The sequence below is a fragment of the Aphelocoma coerulescens genome, chromosome 6 (genome assembly GCF_041296385.1).
Source record: "Aphelocoma coerulescens isolate FSJ_1873_10779 chromosome 6, UR_Acoe_1.0, whole genome shotgun sequence".
Lineage (NCBI taxonomy): Eukaryota > Metazoa > Chordata > Aves > Passeriformes > Corvidae > Aphelocoma > Aphelocoma coerulescens.
Window position 1 is genome coordinate 29,595,387 of NC_091020.1, and position 19,050 is coordinate 29,614,436.

Here is a 19,050-nt window from a genome sequence, read left to right on the forward strand (position 1 = left end):
GGGTCAGAGCCATCCCAGAGCACGTGGCACAGATTGTGTCCAGATGGTTCTGGAGTATCTCCAGTGAGGGAGACTCCACAGCCTCTCTGGGTGACCTGTTCCAGCATACAGTGACTTCCATATATTTATTTCATGTGGTCTTAAGGATCCCTTCCAATCCAAACCATTCTATGATTCTATGAATATTCTATTGCTGATATTAAATTAATTTCTAACACATTTCATCAATATTTATCTTTTAAAAGAATGAAATGTGAGTTGTGTGAAGTGTTCACTGATTTTTGCAGAGTAAAAGTTTAGGAGGAGCTGCATTTCAGTTTAAGCAGTAATAAGTTTTCATGGTTATTTTACCATTGCTTCTTATCTAATTCTTCTCTCTAAAAGGAAAGAACTACTTGAGAAACTATGCTAATATTTCTTGGAGTTGTGGTTCAGTTCAGTGTAAACATGGGCTGTTCCTTTGAGCTATGGGATACTCTAACATTTACTTTCTAAGGGCTCAAGTAATGTCTGAAATATCCGATGTAGGTCAAAATGTGAGAGAAGAAGTGTGTGTGTATCTCTCCCCTGCCTTTGAAAGAGCAGTGATGAATAAGAAGGAAGTTTGCTTTTGCAAGCATATATTCAGGTTTGTGAATATTCAGGCCAAAAACATGGCCATTTGTAGAGAAAGGAGAGTGCCAGAGGTAAAGGGTAAGGCCATGGACATGAGATTTTTCTTTTTCAGAGTAAGCAGCATCAAATCTTTTGCATATAAAATTCATTTAGTGCCTTAATTATTAACAGGGAGTTATCCAGCTAGTTCCAAATGATGGCTGTAGGTGATTTTATTCTTGTATAGAGGAAGTAAATAGCATCCAGAACTTATTAGAAAAATCTTATTTTATTTCTTAACCTTTTTCTCTCTTAATTATATAATTATATGATAAGTGACACCTGTTTGAAAGTTTATTTTGTTCTGGAGTGCAATGGATTTTGTGATTTGAAATATTATTACTTCAAAGAGTATACAAGAGCTCTATGATAGTAATTATTCTTGACCTTGCAGGGAAGAAGTATTTGAATAGCATGAGGAGTCTGGAAACAGAAATCTTGCTTATGAAGCTAGAATGTTTTACTTTTTTCTTTTGGTGAGATCAGCCTAGATTAAAAGAAAAAAAAAGTATTGCTGGCCTAGGCCTTTTTCATGAATTATATAAGGAGGAGACAAATTAATCTACAGAAAAAACATTGTCTCAAGACATCGTTATATGCACTTACAAGAAAAAAACAAATAAATCATTTCCCCACATTATTAAAAAGTTCTAACTGGAAACATAAATCCTAGTACCTTTTACCCTTTTAGGTTATCATTATCTTAAGAGGTAGGCTGATAATTCTTTATATCTGAAGTTCCTCATGACTGGAAGGATCTTGGCAGTGTGAGAAGTGAAAGTGTCCAATTTTTACATTAGAACCAAAGATCTGAGACGTCTGTTCACATACTGCAGTATTAATGGATAGCATTGGGACAATATAGTACAGAGTACAATGTCAATGCAGTCAAGAAGCAGACCTTTATCTGTAAGAGAGATAAATTTGCATTTATAGACTAAAAGTTTGTATGTTTCACATATTTCACTTCAGCAAAATAAAGATTATATGGCAGGATAAAAAAATGCAGTAATAATTAGCAATTGAGCCTATTCTCTGAAAATCACAAAACAGTCATTAACAGTGCTGACAATACCTATTTTTCATTAAATATGTCATCTGAGCTCAACTATTGCATCTAAATCTTTGCACTTCTGTGGAAGGATGATGCTGTTTTTGAGTCTTTTAAACATGCTTGAGCTCCCAAAACATGAGCCTGGCTGCTGCGTTGTAGCTGCTGGTTGTGAAGTCACTCACTTTTCTTGCTGCTGACCATGTCTGTTGTGGATGGTCAGAAGATGTGGTTGTTCTTGGGCATTTCTGTGACAAAGTTATGGATACCAAGCAGGTCTAAGCCAAGACCTAAGTCTTGACGAGGTCTAAGTGTGAATTGGGCTTTCGGGTATCAGTCACTCACTGCTCTGGCCCAGTTACCAACCCCAGCTGTTCTTGGGTTATTGCTTTCACCCACGAGTCACCACTCTTGAGCAGTTTCTATGGCATCACTTCCAAAATGTTATGAATTACAGCCAGTTACACTTACTGACTGCAGTTAAGCACATACCTCAGCTTATTTTCTCATTGCTGGAAATGTACTGTAAGAGTAGGATATCTTGCATGACTTTCAGGAAGGGATAACCAACAGGCAGCATAAAAACCTGCATGTGAATCTGAACTAAGTGCTCATCAACTGTCTCTTAATTATCTGCAAAAGCTGCAGTCAGCAGCATGGACATATTTTTAATGCTGAGGATGTAGTAATATACAGTAGTATGGAGTAATTCTTCATATCCACTTAGGATGCCACAGGGTTTACCATGGGACTTGAGGAGTCTTAGATACAGCCTTACAAACACTGTTTGAACTTCTGTTGCAAGGTGTCCCAAATAACCAGATTTTGTTATGTTAAATAGTATTCCAGTATTCTAAACCCCCATAGCATCTTATCAGTCTGGAACCAGGAAAGTAGAATAAAACCAGGAACCTGTTGTGCAAGATCAGGAACTGGGGGCAAAGGGATCAGAAGCAGGAATCAGTGATGGAGGACAGCCGCACCAGGACCACTGGTTAGAAAGGGAGCAGCATGAGGAGTAAAGGCTAGAACAGAGTTGAGCAGTAGTCCTGGAAACTGTTCTGACTCATTCAAAAGCTGGGACAAGTCAACAGTCAGGGACCAGGGGTACCCTGCTAAAGCAGAGCATTAGTCTCAATTTATTGGGAACCTCTTGCAGATACAACTCTGGGAACCTGGGCAAAATCCCAGGACTGTTTATGACCAGCTGTAGATCAGACAGGTGACGGCTCTTCCCCTGACACTGTGGAAGTGATCTGTTAATTTGCAAGGACAAAATATGAGGTAAGGGTCATAAATATCTATATTATATAATATGCTATAACTGTATAGTTGACAAGCCTTGGTCTGGGCCAGAACAAGATAAAACTGTGTCAGCAGGGAACCAGTTGACTAAAAGAATATTGTCTGTTAGAGTGGCCTTCCCTGAGAATTTGGTATTAAAAACACACTCAGCTAAAGGAAAGTCTGGCTGTACTTAGGTTAGTTTTCCCCTGTTCCTCTGTTTTTGCTTCGCTTTTATATGAAAGGAAAGATTTACCAATTAGTGGCAGTGGCAGAACTGTGGAAACTTCTGCCTTCAGCATTAAAGGTTAAATGAACTGTTATAGGAAGGTTTCCAAGTGACCAAATCACTTGTCTAGAAAGCTGTTGATCTAGGTTGGTGTTATATTGACAGTTTTACTCAGGTGAGAAGCTTGAAGGTATGTCCTTCCTTAAGGGACATACCAGTAAGAGCAATAAACTTAGGCATGTATGTGTTCCCCTGCTGTCAGTTCCTTGGCTTTCTTAAGCCTGCAAGGTACAGAGCACAGGACCATACACTTTGCTAAGCTTCAACAAAAGGCTGTTTGTAAACTCTGTCTTACAAAGAAGCCTTTTGTTCATTAGGAAAAAACCCAAATCTGGCAATCTTACTGTAAACATGTACTCATTTACATGCATTTACTGTATTTAAAGAGAAACTGAGAAATTATCATTCACTTGGTCATGAAAAATGTGAGAAAAATTATTTTTTAATGCATTTGTCGATGACTTCTATTTTGAACTTCCAGAAAATCTGGGGAGATAAAAAGAAAGTGAAAGAAAATGGTTCCGTTTTGAAAGGATAATTGAGGGAGAGTTTGGGAAATAAGTGCTAATAGCAGGCCATGCAAAGGTCAGTGAGCTTGATGAATTGAATACTTTTGTATTGGAACAAACCATAGAACTTGTATGTAACCTAATAGGAGCCTTCCTCCATTTGTCCTTGTAAATGGGAGCTGTGTCTTTGGAGTCCTGCCAGAGTGGAACTGCTCATTCATTACAACCACTTAAAGCAAATGATCATGGCCCTATGGCACATAAAATAATGAGCATAGCTTCCATTTCTCAGATATGAGGCATATATTATGCTTCACATATGGTCCAATGTGTGCTGGCTTTTGGAAAAGGTACAAAAATTACTACAATGGATAAAGCTCATAAGGAAACAATTCAGCGAATAGGAAATTTTGTAATTGGAACCATAATCAGTGACTAATGCAGAGCAATATGTATGCTAATAAAATAGGAGAGGATTAAAAGACAAAACTAAATTTAATCGAAACCCAGCATACATGCTCGTGTGAATAATTTCAGATATACTCTTAATCCTATTAGTTTCATTTTTTCCATCCACTGAAAACCAAGTGTTTAAGTACTATCTTCCATTCAAATTAAAACAGACTTCCCTAACTAGTAAGAACTCCACCTCCTGTTATTCCTGATATACATTATGAAAGTGGCCTGCATGAAAGGCCTGGAAACAAATGGCATAATAAGCCAGCTGTTTTAATGAGGTAGCATTAAAAGAACACAGAGAACAGGTAAATCTCATGCCCCTTCAGTTACTGGGGTTCTTCTGTGCCTGCAGCACTGCATGGACACAGCAAGGATTTTGCCTTTCTGCTGTACAGGTGCTGTCCGTGGAGAGCTCCCTCCTCCTCCCATCCAGTGGTGCCTTTTATCCTGTGCTCAGACAGAGCCGTGTGTCTGCTCCCGACAGGCTGGGAGCTTCTCTGGGATAACACCCACCAGGGCCAGCACAGGCTGGCACGGGGCTCTCTCCTGCCCAAAATCACCTCCTCCTTCAGTACTTCCATGAGGCTCCCAACACAGAGAGTATTTACTATTTATGAGAACACATCAAAATACTTTGCAGTGGTGTAATTCACTGTTCTTTTTCTGTTACACATATTTTATCATTGCATCACACACGATGCTGAAACAACTGAGACGGCTGTAAAATTGCATTGCCATTTTCTTTTCAAGATATTTGAAGGTCACTTCTGTAGTTGTTAGGGAATTAGTAATTATTTGGATTTGAATGAATACTTATGAATACTTGTTGCAGAATATTTAGAACCTAGTAATTTTTGTATTAACCATTCTTTTGTATGTTCTTGTAAGTTGTGAAGCCTGTGACATGTTAAATGGAGCTTATAGATATTTTTATTTCATGTATTCATGTTTAGGTTTTTTTCTGTGATAAAAATAGAAATAAAATGCCAGAAAGGTATATGTGGTGCTGGAAATCCCTGGGTTCTGGTACTTATTGATCCACAGGAGATGGTTGCATCTGATTAGAAGGGCAGCTGAATGGAGAAGGGAAGCTGTATGGAAACAACTGTCTTTTTTTCATTAAGATTTTCAAGATCTAAAAAAAAAAGGGCTTTTCATCTCAGGGTCAAAGCACCACTGGTGAGTGCTGTGACTGGGCAAGAGTTCACAGTGCAATTTGTTTATTTTCTCTCTGTGGAAAGTTGTACAGCTTATTGTTAATGGGAGTTGGATATTGCTCTTCCATGTCATACCATGTCTTGCCTTCATCCTCAGACTCTAAATACAGATTTATTTTTTATATTGTTTTTTCCTTCAGGTATAAAACCCCAGCATATTCTAAATACTACATTTAATCTACTTTGCATTTGAAACAATTCAAGAGAAAAATATTCCTCTTACAATAACCTCTATCATGTTATTATAATTTGTCTCATTTATGTGGCAATCTTACATACAAGAAAAGGGAATTCTTTTAAACCCGTGATTTGAAAATGGTCCTTTTGTCTTAGCTCTCCTTCAGAATTCCAAACCTAAAGGCCCTTTCAGACATGAATATATTTTTTATTGTTTCAGGACAAACTGTTCTTTGAGGAATTTTGTTAGTGTTTTGTGATGTTTAGAAAAATCCCATGTCAGGCAGACCAGTGTTATTACTTGAGAGGTTTTCTCCCTTCCAAGTACATGCAAGAGAGTTACTTCAGGATCAGACTGTCTTCTAAATTGTGTGGAAAGGACTGTAGGGCCAGAGAGTCTTTGTGAACAAGACCACAAATTGTGTTCTGCAGCTAGACTTGAGGCATAGGGTGATTTGTTTTCTTGGAGATTATTTATTAAAATTATTATATTAAAAAAGTGTTGAATTTCAGTATAGTTGACCCTGCAAAGAGTTCTCATGCTAATGTGGGATCAGGAGTGTGCAAGGGCAGAGTCCAAAACATATTTTTTCTGCTCTCTCATTTTATTGCCAGTGCTGATTATTTTCTTTATGGTATTGTAACAAAGGGTCAAGGAGATTCTCTGCTAATTTTTTAATAAAAATGAGCATGTTAGGAATCACCAGTTAGAAAATGTTGAGGAAACCAGCAGAAATACAAAAATTAAAATATTTTAAAGTCTGAAACTTGTTAAATGATATGCCATCCAAGTTAGAAGGTATTTTTAATGGTACTCACAAATAAAATCAAAAATATCTCCTTCCAAATCAAGTTTGTTAGAATAAAGTAATGAAAAGATAGTCCAAGATATTAAATGATTCAGATTACCTCTGGGAAAATATTTATATGAAATTTAATAGGCAGTGATTAGCTTTCTCTTTGTTTTTGTGAATCTTTCTGTATATTTAAGAGAAAACTCTAATCTTGCTGGAGATTCCATGAAATAGCCAAGGAAACCTGAAGCAAATGAATCATTTTCTATTAAGGTATTTGGCATTTTTAGAGTAATGCTATATAACTGAATTTGAACTGAATTTCTGTAGGATATTTTATCTCTCTGAAAATAGCTATATATTTTATCAATAAGAAAGCTATTTCTCCAGCTCCTATCATGTACACGTCTTGTCAGCAGCATCAGTACATCACATTCAGTTTAAATTTCCCCTGGTGCCCTGGGTGGTCAGTGAAGAGGAGCAATTGCCTCTGAAGTTCATGGAAGTTAAGGAGCTGAGACGCTGCTGTGCTGCAGCTCCGGCTGCAATTCCTGGCTCTGGAGCCAGTTGCCAATAGCCTGGCTGCAGCTGCACAGCTTAGGAGAAGCCTCTCTAGAACAAACAGCACAGCTCTGGTTCCCCTCTGTGGAGCTGTGCAAATGTGATAATTATTTTATGTTTAAGGATGCTTTTGGAGTTTGTTTTTGCTTTGGGTGTTTGGTTTTTTTTCCCGTTGTTGTTTTTGAGTTCTTTTTGAGTTCATCTGAAGAGTTAGTAGTGTTTCAGGGCTGTGCTTGTTGGGGGGGACATCCTTGGGAACACCTTCTGCAGTCAGTTATCCCTCTCATGGGTGCTCAGCTGTTGGCTTGGGGAGGGCCAGATCAAAACCAGAAGAGGGAATCAGCTGTGGCTGAGGGGACAGGGATAAGGAGATCAGTTTTCGGGGTCACTGCCTGGCCCTCCTTTGCTCATGAGTGCAGAGAGACCAGAATTTCTGCCCTCAGTCCTACAGCAAGCACTGACTTCAGGCAGGTGACTGAAGTTCTTTATTGAAGAGTCTGGTCACTCTGGGTTTCTTATATGACAGAGAGGTGTCTCCACAAAGTAGCACACCCTCATTAAGAACTATAATAAATACTTCTTATTTGCATGTATTTGTGTTGCTAGTACTGAAATTCATGCTATTTGAATAAATATTCTAGCTTCATTTTTATTAAAACTATACTGTGTTTAATGGGAATGTTTGGTTTTGTCTTTTTTTTCCCCCCTGCAGCTGTGACTCTGAAAATAGGTATCTTGGAAATCCACTTAGGGGAACATGCTACTGTGAGTACTTGTATTTTTAATGCTGCATACTGAAATGTTGATTACATATGATATGATGATTTCATTTCCTTGGAAAAACAAAATAAGTTTCTGGAGATTTTCAAAAATTAGGCACATTGATATTTTGACTGAAAAATAAAATGCCCCGCTGGGCTTCTCTTACTTTGTCCACAAGAACACAAAGTCTACTGGAAGTTGATTCCTTACATGTAGCTTAGAGGGACTGACCAAGCCATGGGGTTATTCTCTGTATCTCATCATATGTGAATGAAAGGAATAGTAATTGTGTCAATGCTTTAAAGACAGAATTTGTGGTGGAGAAATGCAAACAGTATAAACAGCACTATTCCCTGGGACATTCTGAGTGGTTTAGCCAGTCTGCCTCCCAGGGACGTGAGACACAGCTGCTCTCCACAGTATCATAAAAGGAGGCTGTGTGTTGTCTCCATGTTCTTAATGTTGTAGAAAAGGTGCCTCTGGCAAATTTACTCTGAAGTGTTGCAGTTTTGATAGTAATAGTGAAGGACCTGAAGGGATGAGAATGCTTATTACCCATGTGTAGAAATCCCTTAGTGAGCTGTGCCAATTTTACTATGCCAATATCAAGTTCAATAGTAATTTTAATCATCATAAAAACAGATGGGATGTTGGAGAACACTGTTTTAACTTCTGTGACTTTTGCAAGTACCTGCTCTTTGTCAGACAATTGGATCCATTTGTCTGTTGCTTCTAACATCATCCCTACATCAGACTTGCATTTATACATAAGGACATATGTCTGAACATAACTTATAACATCTCTTCTGATTTTTGGCCTTGTTTCTTAGCATTTCATTTTACAACATACACAAAAGCTTTATTTTAGAGTCTCTTTAAGGCATCATTTACCTAATAAAGGAATGTTTATTTTCTTTGCTAATCTGTCTTTCTTACATTAAATGGTTTGCATCTGCAAGGTATGTTTTACAGAACAAAATAGTAAATTACTTACTATATTACAGATAGTGACATATCTCTAGGCCTAAAACATTTATTCCCTTGCCAGCTATTAAAAAATGTTGGTGTGGGATTTTTTATTTTTTTCTCTCAGACAACATAAGTTCAAATGTAATACTTCAAGCTGGAACATAAATTTTAAATGTTGTAGACCAAGTTGAAAATACTCCTAAAACTGTGTCTTAAAGTTGCTCTTGATCAATAAATTCAGTTCCATTTGTTGGTTTTTTTTTTGCATAAGAAAAGTGTCTTACTTTAAAACAGAAATATCAGTATTTAGAAGAATAAAGTTTTGTAAGTCTATAATAATTAAGTAAATACTTTTTTAAGGTTTAGAGTGAGTACATGAGAAGTTCCTACTTTGAAGACAGTGCAATATAGGCTGTTTTGGATATGTGTGTCAATGTTTGTTTTGTCCTTTAAAAATAAATGTTATTAAATTTAAGAGATTGAAAAGAAATGACAGTAATGAGATTTGTAGACCTCAGGCACCTCCATGAAAAACCTTATTTTTTTGCTATCATGTTTCAGGCTGAGTCTATAAATCATGTTGGAGACAAATTGTGCTATATTCAAGATGCCCTTTCACCTTTAACTCACTACTGTTATTTGTCTTCTGTCAGATTTCAAAATATTTTAAAGATCTTGTTGTTTTGAAATGATAAATTTTCTTTTAATACTTACAGTCAATTAAAGTATCACATATAAACAATTCTCAGAGTTATTTTATTGTAGTAATAGGGAGCTTGCACTAATAAAAAATAATGGAAATCTTTATTTCCACATCATAATGGGAAATAATCTGTTAAACTGTGGATAACTGACTGACCTAAGATTTCAATGACAATTTCTTACCAGCACAGTCCATTTCCTGCTAAATCATGTATTAAAAATATATATACATCATGAAGAGATGCTCCAATTTCTTATCTATATAAGGATTCTAAAATATGGCTGTACCATGTTTCAGTTTTGTACAAGACAGGCATTTGGATGGTATGTTTTCTGTGCTTATTTCACTCCTCATTAAGAAACTTCCTCTTTAGACACTTAACATTGTCACTTTACTTTTCCTTGGAGTGAAGACTCTTCTTTTTTTTTACAACACATGAATATTGTTGCCCTGGAGAGGGGAAAAATAAATGTTATGTACTTATGAGCAGTGTAAGATTGTGAGAAATAAAAATTCTAGAGACATCGATTTCTATAACTTAGAATCAAAATCAGTGAATACAGATAATAATTTGCTGTATGATTAGGGTCTTCTTCAGGGAAACTTTTAGTCACATGCTTGAATTTAGCCTTGTTCAAAATGACCAGTTTTAAGCACTTAAATTCTGCCTCTTTTTTTTCCACTTGTGTAAACAATGCCCTAAATTGGAATGTCTGGATAAATTTTGTGTGATACTGGATGACCTCAATTTCTCTTTAGCAGCAGGATGTGGATTGAGGAATGCTTGCTGCCTTAAAGGAACTTCCTCCAACTTGTGATATTGTGAATATTCACTGCTCTATAGAAGTTCAGCTGGTTTCATCTCCTTCAGCTCTCTACCCACCTTACCTAGTTCTTGCCTAGTCCTCTGCTTCCTCTTGCCTGTCATGGCCATCCTCAAGCCTAGGAAGGGGGAACAGTCTGGTGTTGGTGTAGGGACTGGTATTGACATCAACAGACTGTTTAAGAGAGTAAATGAAAACAGAGCTTGCCACTGGGAGAGCAGGGGTTGTTTTAGTCTCCTCCTTATTTGTTTGCTTTCGTAGTGATGTAGGAGAGTAAGCCATATTAATGCTGCACATGGATGGTGTGATTGAAGAGATCTGAGCACAGATAAAAACCCAGGAAGATTACAGATGGGTCTGGCATGATCGAAAAGAATGAGATTTATATAGGAGGTAACACACTGAAACATTGCAAGGACTTAATCTAAATACAGATACTATGCCAAAAGGATAAACAGAGAGAGCAGTAAAGCCATCAAATCCTAGAGATCAGAGGAAGAGTGTGTTAAGCATCAGATTTCATTCTCATATGGCATTGCCAAACATGGTACAGGAGTAGTTTTTCTGCTTTAAATTATGAAAACTTAATAGAAATAGAGTAAGAAATGTGCAATGTGGCATGCTGTAGTGTATTATCCAGATTGTGTGAAAAGCATAGTACATGGATTTTTAAAAATTATTTTAATATCATTGTGTGACTGAATTGTGTTATTGAAAAAACACACAACTTCTTTGAGAGTAGGAAAATAAGAACAAGGCTCATAGATATAGAAAGTAGAAAAGTACTAAATGTATAAGAATGTTTGAGCAGCTGCATGATGATCTACCTGTTCTAGCACCCTGTTGTCAGTAGTGGCTGAATGCCAGGGGAAGAGTCTAGCAAATGGACAAACATACAGTGGTGATTCTCTCTTTACATCCAACAATTTGCAGCTTAGAACTTCATGAGAGGAAGGATTTCTTGAACTAAAAGTGTTTAATGTGCTGTTGCTTCAGAAAATCAGAAGCACTCTTATGAAAGATTTCTTATACATAATAAAAACAACATTAATGAAAAAGAAAGCTTTGTGATTTTAGAAGCTACAGTTTTGTTTGCCCATGTAAATACCTTTGTTAGCTGAGGGCAAGATTGCTTCTCTATATTTCTGGTAGGAAGACTCTATCCCTAGGCCTTTCTGTTGGGAGCCAATCTTGCTGTGAATGATTGGAAGCTGATTCAATCCATATAAATGAATCCTGAGTGGAGGCCAGAGATGGTTGTGCAGCTGACTTATGCATGTACACAAACCATAAATATAACATTTTGTCATGATGCATTTGTATTGGCTGTTGTTTTTGCTCCTTGGTGTCTGGGCCAGCGTGATGTATGGCAGTGACACCTCGATAGCAAAGTGTGCATCCAAATGGCTGGATTAGCTCTTCACACATCAGCATTAGGGATACATTGCTGTCAGAATCAGAGCTCCTGGGTGCAAGGGAACACGCAGGAAAACCAGATGGTTTTAGACAGATTGGGAGGAATCACTGGGACAAATGCCACTTCTGTGATCTTCACTTGGGTTGTATGCAGATACAAAGCTTTAAATCATAAATGGAGAAGTGGTTAATCCAGGGTTCCAGAGAAAATGAAAGTTTAAATTTACAATTCATGATGTGTTACAATAGAAGGTTTGAATTATAGGCTTGCTAAACATCAGTTGTTTTGAGAGGATGTGATACTTTCCATAATAAACCTCTCTTAGATAGCCATATTTCTAAGGTCAAAAACTTCCCAAAATGTCTGGCTTATGTACATTATTTTGAGTTCCAGTGCAACATATCAAACAAGAAGTACATCTGATTCTAATACTGCTACATGCAGAAGCATGAAAGCTTACAACAAATCAGTCCAGTGAGTGTAAATCACATTGTTTGCCTGCATACAGTTAGAATTTCCATAAGCTGAGCACTCAAGATTTGCCCATTTGTCCACTAAGGAAATTCCTAGCTAAGACAATGAAGTTGAGAAAATGCTCATGGATTTACAAACCTTAGTTTTTTCTTCCCTTTCATCATCAAAAAAAAAAAAAATGTTTAGAAGCATTTTTGATTATTTCTGGGTACCACCATTAACAGTGAAGAGAGGGAACAAATAGCTTCTCCATTTTTTCCTGCAGATTGGTTGCTCTTTTAAAAAAGGCAGCAATAGTGAGTTACAGGACATCACACTCTAGAGTGGGAAACTTTCAGGAATTCCAGAAGATTTCCTCAGCAATGCACAGCCAGAATGTGGTTACAATGCAATAAAATTGCAAAAAATGAACAACTTTAATTAATCTAGTGCTCCATCTTTGGGCTGGACAGACAGTTTTGTGGGCCTGTGACTATCTGTGAACTCAAAGAAAAATCAGGTGAAGCTTGCCTTTTGCATTATATATATGTATGTTTGTATATGTATATACATATATATGCATTTTAGATCCAGTGTAACACTCTGGAGTTTCCCTTGCTGCAGAGCAGGCCTGCTTTTAGAGATTAGAACCTGACCTTTGAGAAGGATTAGAGAAACCAAAACTTAAGAGGTCATGAGGGTTGGGTCATTTGTGAAGAGAATTAAACCGGGGAGGGACTGAATGACTTGCGGCTTTCTGTGGAATTAAAACCTATTTATTGATCATATGCCTCTGATCCAGATATTTGTTGGATTTACAGCCTTTAAAAAAGACAAGGCCTGAATATCTGTATATAAAAAGGTTGAAAGAATGGACACATTTTATTTTAACTGTTTTCTAGGTGTTTCCTTCCAGAGCTCTTCCTAATTTTTCTCTTACCTCAGTGTTTTATGGAATGTTATTTGTGGATGGCTTCACGTAGTGACTGATCAGCCACTCTCAAATGTTCCTCTGGGATGAAGCATGCAAGGAAGGAAGGTGGTGGGCCCATCTGCAGAAGCCTTAGGGGTCAGGAGTACACTTTACACTGGCACCTCTGAGTTTTTTAGTCAAGCTCCTGGACATATAGGGAGGAAATACAAAGCCAAAGAACAATTTGCAAAGTTTAGTTGCTGTGTATGAAAAAAACCCCAACATTATTACTTGCAGGAAAGCAATAGTCATAGTTTTTTTGTTGGTCTGTTTCCTTTTTTTTTTTTTTTTTTTTTAATTCTTAATGGCTAAATTTTATTAGTTGCTCTTTTTCTACTTAAAGTAAACCACAGGAAAAAAATCTGTGATCTACTAAACATTTTGCAAAGACTTTTTTGGGATTGACCTGAATAATTGGTTTATGGCTTTGCTATGCCATTCTAAACTCTGAGCCATAAAATCATTATAGCTTATAAGATTGTTGCTTCTTTCCTTGGTATAAATACAGACAGGATAGCAATAAGCAATTCCCTCAGTATGTCAGCAGCTCACAAAGATGAAGAATGATACTTTCATGTGCAAAATTGGTGAGAAACTATGAAATGTACATTCAGTAAAAATTCTCAAGATAATATCTGGTGTCTGTGCAGGGAGCTGGGGACAAAGAAGCAAATTTTGCTTCTGGCTGAAGAGCCTCGTAAGGATTCTAGTCCAGTCCTGAAGCTGTATTAGCCCCACTGCTGCTGACACACCAGGATTTCAAAAAGGGAAAAATAAAGAAAAGTGCTAGTCCTTACCTATTCTCCATACAATTTGTTGTAGTAAATTCGTATTTTAGTTTAAAACTTTTAACCCATATTGCTATGCATTGTATGTGGTGCCTGGAAAAAAACCCTCAAGCACTTATTTCTTTTAGCTGCTGTATTTAAAATTTGTCTTACTTGCTAAAAATTAAGAATTTAAGAATTTTAATTATTTTTTCATATCTGGTCTTTGGACTAAAGACTTTGTTAGTCCTGACTCCTTTTTTTTTTTTTTTTTTAGAAATATGAGCCCAATATTGTCTCAGAGCAAAAGGATCAGATAATGCACCCTTATTTATGTTGTCAGAATGCAGCCTAGGCTTATTAGACCTATTGACATGGTCTGATAGTTCATGCCACCTGTTTTCCTTATTACTGGAATGTATTTTTTTTTCCCTTTTTTTTCTGGGCTTATGCATACTGAAAGTTTTAATATAAGCCAATTTTTAGTAAAGTTACAAATGTTACAAATGTTATCACTTAATAAAAAGGAGAATTAAAATTGTTAAAAGAAATCTCATTAAATACTATGCCAAATTTGATTTTGTGGTCAAGCTGCCTTGTGATAACATGGCAAAATGAAGGGGCTCAGAAACCTTGATCATCCTCTTCACAGAAGAGTGGACATAAGCAGACAAAGCAACCTCTGTGGAAGGAATTGTTCTTGGGGCACATGGAGGATGTCAGTGATTGAATCACAAACCCAGACTGGCAGGGAATCTGCATCATTTATTCAAAGGAATGAGCTGGTTTTATACACTTTTCCAAGGCACAGTATTTCCTTATGTGGTAATCTTCACTATGTGACCTATCCTGTGTTGCCACATGAGCAGCACCCTTTCTCAGTGTCCTTCTATGGGGTGGTCACTGCTGTTCACTCATCCCTCAGTCAGCTCCTGGTGGGCTCCTCTCTGTAGGGCTCTGCCCTGGGACACCTCCTCCCCACAGGGACCGGTGGAGAGAAGCCTCTGTGTGCTGCCATGTGCTCCTTTGTGCTGCCATGTGCTCCTTTGTGCTGCCATGTGCCTCTGCAGGCAGGTTTTACAGCTCACAACCCAATTCTCTCTCATAATTCCCCATAGTGGGATGGGTCTGGAATGAGCCTTGGCTCTGATTGCACTCAGTTTGTGAGTGGAACACTGGGATCGACCACAAATCACTTCTTGGGCTGCTTGGAAATTTATTTTGTGAATGGAATCTTTCTGCTGCTTTTCCCCATCATTCTCCAGCTGTTGTGTCCCATGTAGGGTGCCACCAGTGAAGAGCTGTTGCCTTGGGTCCCAGGCAGGGGATCTCAGCAGGATGTAGCTCTGAGCCTGTTCCAAGGTGGGCCTGTTTTCAGTGCTGGGGGTGTCAGGACTGCCCACCAAAGACACTGCACAGAACTGCACTGGACCACAGCCACGATGGCTTCTTTGTTTCTCATACTAAACTGACGTGATACTGCTTTTTCCTTTTTTTTCCCCTTTTTTTTCCCCCTTAAAATAATTTTCAGGTTTTTCCTTTTACAATTTCTGTGAGATTTTCAGATCTCACAGCAGGAGAACACAACTACAAGATGGTTGTGTGCTAGTCAAAAAATACAAATATGGCTTAATAGATGTTGAAACGTGTAATGCAACCTGTCAGCAAGATGATGTGGTGTGATTTTGAAGCACTCAGAATGTGTGTAGGCAAACATGCATGTTTATGGACTTAGAACATGACCTCTTTTATCAGTGAAATTATAAAGAAATAATTGTCAAGTAAAATGTATAGTAGAGGTGCCATAAAGCACTAGGTGGCAGACTTGTTATACTTAGAGAAAAATTTAACTCAAGAACATTCCAAGGAGAGTGTTTCAGAAGATAAATAGCAAGTAGCACTATAAGTAAAACTGTTAGCAGGGATTTTCCAGATATTTAAAAATTATGTTGAAACTTAAAGGGCATAAACAATAAATTTTAGCTCTTGAAAACATGTTTGCTTCAGCTGAGTTGGGAGATGTGTACCAGCAGCTGCCAGCTTCGCTACTGATTTGAACAATTCCTGTTTCCTTTTGGGACAACATTAATTTAAACTAAATACATATTGTAATTGTACAACTGTCATGCTTGACTTAAAATAATGAGTTCCACCAATTATATCTAACACTGATTGACTTTGATATCGACTGAAAAAGCTCTATATTACTTATAAATACAGTAACAGTAATGACTGACATTGTCTTTTGAATATATGGACTTAGACAAAAAATTTCTATTTAAAGTGAAATCTTCTTAATGTTTAAAGAGTCTAGTGGAACAGATTATAGTTTAAATCAGACAATTCTAGGATAGTTTGAGAGAAGATTAGCCTCAGCAAACCTACCAACTCAGAACTTATAAAGAGCAGCAGACAAACAGTGTCTTTGCCCTGAGCTAAAATAACTGCACAAACCAATTGTCGCCTCCCAGAGAATTAAAACAATAACCACACCAAGAATCTGAAGCTCCTAATAAAGTACTATGATCTCACCCCAGGCTCTGCGTACTCATTTGCCAGATGCTGGGTTGGCTTGCAGCTTTGTTGGGCAGGCTAAAAAAACAGATTTGCTGCCCATCACTTTCAGCTTTTACTGTGAGATGGAGAATTTTTCCATGTATGTATTTATTTCTCATTTTTTAATTTTTTTTTTTTAATATTGTGGATTTTCTTTGCTTAAAAAGCCCTAATTTAATTTTGAAATGAAGATTATTTGCTTTCTCTGGTAGCTTCTGCTTATATATCAGTGAATTTACTGACTGGCATTCTCCTATAGATACTATTTAACACCTTTTGCCAAAGTAGACAGGGTCAATTTAGTGATTACTCATGTAAATGTGCTCCCCTATCTCAAAGAAATAGAACCAATTAACCCTGGAGAAACTAACTTTCTAACTGCTACGAAGAAGAAAAAACATACCTTATATTGCATGCAGATAAAAGTCTGAATTAGGGGACTGTTCCACAGGTGCCATAATTATTTTTTGTATTATGTTTGTAACATTTTTCTTGCAATGTAATATATAGTATTCCAGAAAAATAGCTATTAGTATGAAGTATGAGTATTTATAGAACTTGATGAGGCGAGAGTGGGTGAGACCTCATTCAGAAGACATCCTTTCCTTTGCAGAGGACTTTAGGCCATGTGTGAAGCAGTGTTTTAAACAAGAAGGAAACCAGTGCAAGTATCTACAAATACACATCATTTCATTTTGTCAGTATATTGAGCTTGGGTTGACAGGGATGGATACTTTCTGAATCCTTGTTCTGTGTATTCAGTGTGCTCTGTGTGAGTGGTTTCTGCATATGTCCCAGGAGACAGGAGCTGTCACTCCTCAGACACCTTGGAGTCCTTGGAGCTCCTTGAGACTGGAGCTGTAAGAAACAAACGCCAGAGGAAAGGATCCCTCAGAGTCCCTTTGCTTTACCTGCCTACAGTGAAGGGAAAACACTTGTGGTGCTTTTGCAGTTGCATTGCTTCCCAAGCTGACTTCCCAGGGAAAAGAGAATTCTTGATCAGTGGGACTTCAAGGGAAGATCTATAGTGAAATCTTGAACCAGTTGAAATAGAAAAAAACCACACCCTGACTTTAGTTAGCATCTTGTGGTGTGTTAGAGAATTTGTGTTGGTTCCTTTGACTGGGAGTCAGCTGGGGTGCTTTTCTCCACTGGCAAACATGAAGCACTGGAGGATAGTTGAGCCTCTTCTGTTAATGCAGATGTCCTGTAGTATGAGTTCCACTGTTCAGCTGTGGGTCCTGAACCACCTAATCCTGGCACGTGTTTGTACAGTCGAGAGAGTAGTCGAGGTGTTTTCAGCTTTAGAATTAGTGTTGTGAAGCCCTTAGAGAGTATTTGAGGGACTCTCGTAGGATCATTTAGGTAAATTGAGGGTCATTTCTATCTCAAGAGGACGATAAAACCTTGGATTATATAAACTTGAGGAGAACTTAAACTGGGTTAAATGTGGACATTGTCAAATTCAACTTTCTGACTTGATAACTCAGCTCCACTTCAGTGTATTTCAAAGTAGCCTATGAGCCCTTGATATTAATTTATTGTCACTTTTTCTTAGCTTGAATTGTGAATATTATTTTAAAATATGTTCCAGAAATGTAACCCATTGACAGCAAAGTGTAATTTGGTAGTCACTTGATATAAAGGTTAATGCTGACATGAAATGCAAGAGCAAACTGTGAGGTCAAAAAGCGGCAGTGTACGCTACAAAATAGATACAATAGCAAACTAGACATTAAGGGAAAGTTGAAAAATGTATCTGTCAAAGAGTATGAAGATACACTGGTAAAGAAGTAATATATATGTATTTGATTTGTCTTTTTATGTTATGGGGAAATAAATGTACTTTACTGTGTTAGCCCCTTAAGGAAATGCCACGGCCATCAGAATAATTTTGTAAAAATGACAAGCTATGCAAAATGTGGGAAGAAAAGTCTTAAAAGGGCAAGAATATCACTTTCTTTTTTTATCATCAATGATATGAGAATTTTAGATTTCTACTTCTGTTGAGTAGAAATACATACTGCTCCTGTAAATGTTTTTGAAAATGTGGCCAGACAGGTTTTAAAGTGTTAGAGCCTTTCCTGGTGCTAGGAACGGCTGATGAAAGAGAACACGGAGAGGTCATTGCTAGAATGAGCAGCAGAATGAATGGTGGAGAGAGAAAAATGAAAACATTCTAAGGAAGGCAGTGTATGACTACATCATGCAAATGTGTCACTTCATGTCTGTTGGCAAGGATTGCCTACCACAGTCTCTGGTCTGTGAAGGTCAGTTGTAGATGATATGAACAATCGCTGCTTTTCAAATACCAAGAACAAACAGACTGTCAGTATTTGCTACAGTTTGCTGTTCCTTTTTACATGCTAATTCAGTTCTCTGAGAGGCTGTGTCAAAAAGTTTGTACTTGATATCTAGCAAAAAGTAATGGAATATCTCAATTGGTCTGTATTAAGCTGATCATCTGAAAAAAGCTCCCCCAAACCAGAACAGTAAAAGAAGAGATTTATTCTATTTGCACATTTTGGTTTGCAGTACTTTCTTTTCATGGCCAAAAAAAAAAAAAAAAAAGTAATGAATTAATGAAAGCACTGCTGTATTTATTTCCTGGTTTTTAGAAAAAAGTAACAC

The 19,050-nt window shown here is 37.3% G+C and overlaps 1 protein-coding gene across 12 annotated transcripts in view; it reads left to right on the top strand.

The window, feature by feature from the left end:
* The window catches only part of ATRNL1 (attractin like 1), a 440,837-nt gene that overhangs the window by 153,598 nt on the left and 268,189 nt on the right, over positions 1-19,050 (top strand). For 10 of the 12 annotated variants that reach the window (XM_069020095.1, XM_069020098.1, XM_069020096.1 and 7 more), the window contains exon 21: positions 7,708-7,760. The exons of 1 other annotated variant lie outside the window; for it this stretch is intronic. In XM_069020095.1, the coding sequence (XP_068876196.1) occupies positions 7,708-7,760 (53 nt within the window). Of the gene's footprint in view, positions 1-7,707; positions 7,761-9,287; positions 9,372-19,050 lie in introns of those variants that run through there. One more of the 12 variants, XM_069020105.1, reaches the window with a different exon arrangement.